General features: G+C 37.0%; 1 protein-coding gene across 1 annotated transcript; it reads right to left on the bottom strand.

Moving 5' to 3' along the window:
• Positions 1-337: 337 nt before the first annotated feature.
• gfral (GDNF family receptor alpha like) lies at positions 338-7,561 on the bottom strand. Its single transcript, XM_034201949.1, has 10 exons — positions 7,507-7,561; positions 4,487-4,581; positions 4,048-4,179; positions 3,470-3,625; positions 3,242-3,298; positions 2,211-2,526; positions 1,598-1,857; positions 1,428-1,508; positions 839-920; positions 338-758 (listed from the first exon to the last, which is right to left on the bottom strand). The coding sequence occupies exons 2-10, from the start codon at positions 4,521-4,523 to the stop codon at positions 689-691; spliced, it is 1,191 nt and encodes a 396-aa protein (XP_034057840.1). The 5' UTR covers positions 4,524-4,581; positions 7,507-7,561; the 3' UTR covers positions 338-688.
• Between the last annotated feature and the right edge of the window lie 1,532 nt (positions 7,562-9,093).

The raw sequence follows: 9,093 nt of genomic DNA, 5'->3' as shown, positions 1-9,093 counted from the left end.
ATAAACCCGAGGTTATATTATTCGAACCAAAGCCATTAACCTTTCTCCCTACTCCTCTTCTAATATCTTTTGTCAAGTCAAATGCAGATAAATCAAGTTTGAAGCTCAAGTTTGAATAAAGAAAAAACAACAAATCAGATAGTTGAATCAGTTTAGTCAGACTGTTCTGCAATGTTTCCTGTCTCTTAACAATGCTATGTATTTGTACTGGAAAAAAACAGGTCTTCATTTACAACGTGAGACCTTCCGGTGTCAAGAGTGAAGTTTATTATCACATAAAGTTGAAGACTAAAGATCACTATTTAATCATCACAAAAAGACAACTGGTGACAGCAAAATGAAATGTTCCAGGTGAGTTTTAACTTTCGAAGATGGAAAGACCAGGTCAGTGTGAAACAGACTAAATTACAAGAAGACTGATCATATACAGCAGAAAGAAAACGATTGTCCTTTTAATCAAAATACAATTGTTAAAATATATGAATCCGTCTTAAAAATCTCTGATACACAAGTTAACATGTCACATTAAAATGTAAGTATAACAAAGTATATGTCGATATTTTTTCATATATTCTTATCAATATTATGAAAAAATCAGGCAACTTCTAAAACCGTTTCAATCTAAAAAGGAACAAAATGTTGACCCATGATTATTGATGACAAACATTTTATGGATGGATAAACACCATCAGGGATTAACAGCACAATTACTTTTCTCTGGATGGTGAAACTTAGTTTTGTCTCTTCTTCTGAGCATCCTATAAGAAAAAATAAAGTAGAAAGGCTTTATTTTTAGATATCAGAGAGACTTGATGTATTTTACTGTTGATGTTCTTACCATATTTTACTGACAACAGCCAGAGGCACTAACACAACAACTCCAACAAGTACTGCAGTTGCAAAAGCAAATAGCAGATAACCTGAAAGACAAAATATTCATTATAACATTTCAATATATTAAAAAAAGAATCGTATCCATAATGTAATCAGCTATAATACTCATTCATTTATTATAATAACTATAAAATGATATGATACTTTGTAACTTCGGTGAGCAGGTACTAATATCCCAGAGGAGAAGAGTATTAGGTTTTACACACTAAATTGATTTGGTAACACTGTATCTGATACAAATACAAAAATTCGCCATCAAATATGAAACAGTATCATATTTTATGGTGACATTTTTTCTGGTTTTCCCTCCAAAGTCCCCCACTTGCTCTGCCTCGTTTTTCTCTGTTTTAGAACGTTTCCTGAGGCACAGAAAGCTTTTCCTGCTAAAGTAAGGCTAACTGTTCTAAAAGTAGCTGCTGATAGCCAGTTAGTCATGCTGCCAGGACTTACCAAAGTGTATGGTTGAAGATATTCACAATAGTGGTGTAAACTCATTTTCATTGTTTAAACTGCTTTAAAGTGCTTAAATTTACCATTTGACCATGTGAGAGCTTGCTCAGATTCATCGACTTCAGGATATTTAGTTGGACCATCACTGCTCTTCCAAGATGTCACTGGAATACACAAACTTTTAAAAATGTGTCCTTTGAAACACATTTTCATTATAAAATGTGTTGCTTTTGTAAATCTAAAACCTACTCACTGAAGTGTGATCTGTTGTGAAGCAAGTCATGAATGAGGTTGCACGTCAGTAGATCATCATTGTGCATTCCTTTGCATTGACAAGGATAATGAAGAGCTGTGCCCAAAGTATCCAGGAAGGCCTTTTTACATTCAGAATCTGCACCAAGGATGAGAGCCGGGTCCATCTGGCTAATACATTCATCAGTGTGGAGGTCTCTGTCGCTGCACTGTGCTTCTTCAGGACTCCAGCATTTGACTCGGAAGCTATTTAACAGATATCTGCTAATCCAAAAGAAAATATGTTTGAGTTGCAGTATTCTTTGCTTAAGGGGTGTTTAGAGAAGACGTTTTTTTAATCTTTGAATCATCTTAGCTTTCCACTGATCTGAACTCCCAACTTGTACAGTTTCACTCAACTTTTTCTATGACTTTTAAAGTACAAACTGTAAAATGACTTCACATAACATTATTATAACATTTGAATATAAACGTAATATTTCACAATCTTTGAAGTAAGGAAGACTACCACACTCAAATGACTCACATGTGTTCAAAATTCACTCAACTATTTTCTTCTGTAGTATTTTTGCAGTTCAAGACATACTGAAAGGAGGGAAAGAATAGCGACATGCCTGCAGGTACTGTCCTCAACACACAGGTTAACTGTATCCTGGCAGATCCATATCTGGTCTCCACATGTGCCGCTGTGCAGAGCAGTTTTTATATCCAGACAGTTTTGATCCGAATCCTTACATTCGCACATGACAATTATTTCTGCAACATCGTGTGGCATGCTGCTGTAGAACTGCTGAGAAGCTTTCTCACAGCGGTCATGGTCACATTGTGGTGCCATGCATGCCTGAATCACGGGGATGAGGTACTTGTTGCAAACTGCATCATTGACGCACACTTTAATTTGGTCCAAGCAGGATTCAGCACCGTTTTGTACTGCAACAAAAATAATGTAAAATGTTTTTAGACTATAGAAACATCACTTGTATATTGATGAATTCAGTGTACATAATTGTATATTTTTTAACGTAAGGTTGAAGGCTATACTACCCTATTTTCCCATGTTTGTGTGTCTAATTGACTAAAAGGAGAGTCGTTTTTTTATTCGGCCCAGTATGAGGCTTCAACAGGCTATAAATGAGTTGTTTTTTGCCACTCACCCTACAAAGATAATAACCATTTTTGTTTTCCTCTGCTAAATCTGGTCTGTTTTTGTCATATTAAATTGTTGCCAGAAGAAAATGGTTAACAGTGGGTAAAATCTGGAGAGAGGAGTGCCAGCACTTTGGTGTTGTCAAGATGATTTTCAGTGTCATGGCTTCATTTAAAAAATGTGGATGCGATGCAAGTTTTCAGAACAATACTTTTCCTCCAGGGAGACTTGGTTGGATACATTAACAAACAGTAGGGTCTTTTTCAATTTGCTTTCAGCCACAATAACAATTTGAATCTGTCAGTCGCATAAAACAAGCACTTAAAGTGGAAGAGATTGATGGTGGAAATTGCACAAAAGTATTTAATTACAGCTCGTTTGGTGGTTGCCAGCTGCAACTCTCTCACTCAACACCTGACCAATTTAAAAATAAAACCAGTCACAAAAAAAATGGGAAAATAGGGCACTTTAATCTTTAAACTATGTTCACATATTTACCATATCTTATTAAACTGCTTGACTGCCAGTCCTTCCCTGCTCTCCTCCTCTGCGCTGCTGTGAGGAGAATTGGAAACATGATTCCTACGAATGCCTATTAAAGCCAGCCTTTTTTTATTCAGTAGCACAGAAGTGTTTAATCACACAGTACATCAGAACGCCTTTGGTAAACAGAAATGCAATTTCACCTATAAATGCTTATCTCAGAGACTACTGACAATACTGCACCTGTATTTTGGTTGCATTGTGTGGCAAGTGCTTGTATAGAGCCACAATACTCCTCCTCCCAGGCACACACACACCCGTGCAGAGAGGGAAATTGGTCCAGCACAGTCTGGATGGTCAAGTTACAGACCTCTGAGCCTTTTATTTGGCAGCCTTCATCTAGAATAACACAAACACAAGGGGGAGGTAGAAAAACTGGATTTTTTTATAACCAGACGAGGTCTTGTTTGTGCAACAGGTGTTTCCTGCTGTATCAGCCTGCTGCTCTGATTGTCTCCCCTGAGATGTCAGACAACATAAAACGCACTATAAGTCAAAACAAACATAGATTTTAAAGGCTGTGTCAGGCTATTTATTATTATGGATTTTTAGTTATACAAACTTTGCTCCAGGCTATTGCCTCCGTTATTAAATTTAAGCCATACTCCAAGAAGTGCAATTCAATTAAGTGGCCTCATGTCCCACGCTTCCTGAGGAAATGGAATCAACACTTTTATAATGCCACAAGAAAAACATCTAATAAAACCGTGTCCCAAACGCCCTGCAGCAGGAATGGTAAATTGGAAATGTGTCATTTTTACCCTCACAGATGTTGCCGTAAAATGCTTCTTGACTCCACTTGCACAGATTTGACATGCAGGTGTCCACATCAGCAAAACAGTTGGAAGGTGGAGGTGAAATGCTGCTGCTTGATATCTGATGAATCATTATCCCTGAAATACATTACAATAATTTATCCTGAAAACTCTTTCTTTGTGATTCAAATGTGATGTTATTGCATTATCTCCAAACACACACCTGGTATATATATATATCTGTCTTGAGCTGTTATCTTAAAGGAAACTTCAATATAATAATAATCACTAACAAACACTCTTGACTCTACATATATTATAAGCTAAGACATGTAACTGTATTTAATAGCATTACTTTTAATTAGATTTTCTGTTAACGTGAAGATGAATTCGATAAGCTAGGGGTTGAAGTTTGAAAAAAATATCACAGTGATAATTGACTTACCAAGTATGATCGCAGCTTCCAGGCGTATCAGTTGCATGATAGTAGCTGTAGAGCTGTCACTGTCCCTCCAGCAGCTGATCTGAGCCTCTGGTCGGCTGGGATGGGAAACACCCCCACAGTCAACAGGATGTAACACATTTACTGGAGGCTGCACCGTGCGCCATGCAATGAAATGACACATGCTCACAAGAACAGAACAGACACTCAATGGATGTCACTGTGTCTCTTTCAAAGTAGGATTTAACATTCAGATGTGGTTGTTGATGAGTTTTGGTCAATAATGTTTCAATCATACTTCTTTCACCTGCAAAAAGTATGATTGAATATTAATTATACAATTAAGTTGTCGCGAGGATCGCCTTGCATGAAAGCCTGTATAGTGGTGATTTTAAAATCCCCAAATAAAGAGTGTGCCATTAGTTACACCAAACAAAACTTTATGAATGCTAATGTTTCTCTAGGTCTGCTGGATGTGTACATACATGACTGGTAATACATTATGATAACAACTTAAAGGGTAACAATATATATATATATATATATATATATATATCGAGGGGTGAGAACCAGAGGGGCGTAAGTGACATTTGACCAACTTTACAGGAGAGCCAAAACAAAAAATGACCATACTTTATCCTGACTTTGTTTATTAAATTCAATCTTTAATATGAAAACTTCATAAACATGTGGATGACAATATACTTAATGAACAATATTTTGACTTTCATTGAAAAAAATATTCTTCTATTTTTTTTTAATTTGGAATAAAGTCACATGCGCCTTTTTGGAACTAAGATTTTATATCATATGAACTAAAAAAAGGGCGTATCTGATAAATATAGGAAAAAGGCTTTACATTAATGAGGTCAAAAGTAACAGTAATCAATTGTTATAATAACAATATTATATGAAAATATCCTTATATCATAGTAGTTCATTGAATGTAATTATTTAAAAAAAACAAAAACATTAATAACCATTTTGCCAAATAGTTAATTATTTAGCCATTTCCCCAAATAACGGATTGAAAATAGGCTACAGAGTCCATTGTGATCATATAACATATCAATATCACATTAGTTCACTGAATAACAATAAATTACATTAAACCTGGCCTAATAACTGTTTGGCAAATCAAAAGCTACTTTAGAACATTGGGAATGTCAAATATAGCAATATAATTATATACGACAACAGCATATTTCATGCAGATCATGTAAGTTTCAGATTGATTTAAAACGACAAACTAGCCTACTCTGCCTACATAGGAGTGAGGGATACTCCCATTTGTGCGAGTACGTCTTTCTTTTTCACAGCAGTGATCCCAGGTGGACCTGTGTGCATCTTCTTTGGTTCAATTGCATGAGCACCTCTGGTCTCCTGCTTTCCAACTTGCAGTTTGGTCGGACAGCTCATATTTGAACTGAATCCTTTTCGGATCCTCTTTTGTGATCCTGATTGTGATCCTGATCCTGATTGTGATTCTGATCCTGATTGTGATCCTGATCCTGATTGTGATTCTGATCCTGATTTTGTGATCCTCTTTTGTTTTTGCCATTTCATTTTCTGCCAACAAACTGTTTGTCCCTCTGTGTCTTTGGTTCTGTTTCGGACCGTGTGTTGTAGGGCTGTGCAATTAATCGTATTTTAATCTCGATTACGATTTTGGCTTGCAACGAGGTCCACAGTTTCCCCGCAGCGAGACCAAAATAATCGTGATTATGATTTTTGCCATAATTGAGCAGCCCTAGTGTTGTGAGAAGAACTTGAAATCCAGAAAGTCACTGTACCCAAGCTCAATCACCTTCTATGGCCTGTTCCTCCTTGCCATCCTCACAAGAGTGTAGTACCCCTCCGAACTGTACAAAGGCCCTTTTTTTCTGTCGGTCTCAATGGCTGCATGAACACTGTCACATTCCATCTTGCTGTGCACACTCCATGAATGTATGATCAATAATGGAGATGGGCAAGGTTTTAACTGCATGGAGACATATGGCACTAAAACCAGCATTCCTGTTCTGCCCACCACATGTGTCAGAGTACAGCACCACATGCTCAGTACCTGAAAGAGTTGACAGATACTGGAACATGATGAGTTGAATTCTCTGTTGAAGATGGATCTGTAGAAACTAAGTTTCCTTTGTCACTCAGCATTGACTTTGAATCCTGGATTATTTCATTCTCTTCATCAAGCTCTTCTGCATCTTGAAATAAGCTTAGTAACACTTCTTCAGCAGTGAAAAGCTTTCTTCTCATGGTTGACCTAGCTTGCTGTGTCAGCCATTTTGACTCAAGTGCTATCCAAAGGCTTTACCCATAATACATTTCTCAGGGCCAAAAGGGCGTAAGTGCACTTACGTCCTTTTGGCCCCAAATAGTTCAGTGTGTTCTGTGTTAGGTCTTTTGGTTTTTGATGAATAACTCTGGATTGGTTTTGAATTCACATGCACCCTTTTGGCAGTAGAAAGAGCTCATTGAGAGCTTTCATTTGATATATATAACTCATTTTTGACCAAAATGTCACTTACGCCCCTCTGGTTCTCACTCCTCAATATATATATTAGTGCTGTCAAAATTATCGCGTTAACGGTGGTAATTAATTTTTTGAATTAATTGCGTTAAAATATGTAACGCATTTAACGCATGTGCAGAATGGCCCCAGTGGCAGCGCCAGGGTATGGCTGGGGTAGGCTACACCCATACCAAGAAATGGCTTAGCCCCACCATGAAAAATGATGTTAAAGTAAGCAAAATAAAGTCTGCCAACTCGCGCGGAGTAAATTGCACAGACAGCAGTTAGTAAGATTGATTTCAGTAGCCACGGTTTTGAAAACGTTTGTCACGTAGTGATCGTCTTCTCAATAGAACATCTTTGATAACGGCGTGGTGTTGTTGCAGGAAGTCCCGACGGAGAATACTTTTGCTGTAGTACAGGGGTGCACATAACTGGTACGCAGGTTATGTGCGTAATCTCTCTGAAATGCGTACCGTCACTTGTGTCACAAAGCGCATTTACGTACCGACGTACTTGTGAAGCTTTTCCGGAAGGCGGTTAGATCACCGGACGACAGAGTCGGTCTCCGTGTGCACAGACAGGGCTGCTGTTAACGTCGGTCTGTACAACGGAATTGTGCCAAAACTACGCCAACCGGATGCGGAGGGAGACTCCTCCCCTTCACTGGAGAACTGCGCTAAAACAGCTGATCACAACGTTCACACTCTCTGGTCACAAAGTACTCCACTAGCCGCCGCCGCCCCCCCCCCCCCTCTGTCGACTTTCCTGAAGTACTCCCCCGTTGATAGAAATCAACACGTAATGAATTAAGACCCCACGGTTTGATGATTGATAGGTGTGTGGGCTGTCTTTCATTTTGACACGCAGACAAATGTTATAATAAACATAGATACTGTATGTTAAATGGATATATCCGCCTTCTTTCATTTATCTTTCCATTCCCACCACAACAATATACATAAATAAATGGCATATTTTGGACATAGTTCGAATGGTGATTAATCATGATTAATTAATGTTTAAGCTGTGATTAATCTGATTAAAAATTGTAATCGTTTGACAGCCCTAATATATATATATATATATGTGTGTTGACTGCTTGCTTTTGCTGCCTCTTAAGTGGTAAAGATATAACAGATAATTGCATACAGTAATTACAGCACATGGAGCAACATTACTCTATTACTATCTAGAGTCTGGTGTACCGTTGCAATTCAATACAAATGCCGTTGCATGTGTATTTCTGTTTGTTGTTATAAGTGTTTTTTTAAGAAATGTAACCCAAAGATAATCAGAATCTGGAATACACTATTAATTTCAGGGGGAAATTGGTTAGAGACAACAGAAAATAAACATTGTAGTACAATATAGACTTTATTGATAAAAGATGTGTAGGGATAAAGACACGATGAGGAGTAAACAACTTATTAATACACTTTATAAGCTCACTCAGACAGAAACATCAAGTCAAGATACTACAAATGTCTCAAAAGGTCAAGCTAAGGACACATGATGAGATTCACAATAAAAAGTGATTAATACACAAATAAGTAAATAAATACATATACCTGAATACATTCATTGAACGTCACAAAAACTAATTGTAAACATCCTTTCAATGTCTTAAATTCAGTTTATAGTCCATCTAGACCAAAACCCCACACCACCAGAACACTGCCCATTGTTCACAATGTCCTAAAAATGCATTACGTTGATGTATTTTTTTAAGGTATTATCTATGCACATATTCTTTACACTTCATACTGTAAACATTTTCACATTCCTTGGTGAATATTTTTAACATTCCATCCATTTTGATAACAGAAATATTTTACATTTTTCTATGTTACATTTGATATTCTTTTTACTTCTTATGTGTGACTTTTGCAGTACTTGTTTCTTATTTTTCACTTATTATGTTTGGTTTTGTTTTACGCCAAATTCTAAGGCAAATGTATTGATTGTATGACATTTTAAACCTTGTTAAAAAGATCAAAAATGGCATTCTGGGAGTAAAGGATCATGACAATATGGGGTGAAGGATCTTAAATGATGCTATTGCACAGAGTAATCTTAGGGATTTGTAATTAGT

This window comes from Gymnodraco acuticeps, unplaced genomic scaffold, assembly GCF_902827175.1.
Source record: "Gymnodraco acuticeps unplaced genomic scaffold, fGymAcu1.1, whole genome shotgun sequence".
NCBI lineage: Eukaryota > Metazoa > Chordata > Actinopteri > Perciformes > Bathydraconidae > Gymnodraco > Gymnodraco acuticeps.
The sequence above is the reverse complement of the archived record's forward strand: the minus strand, read 5'-3'. Positions and strand labels throughout refer to the sequence as shown.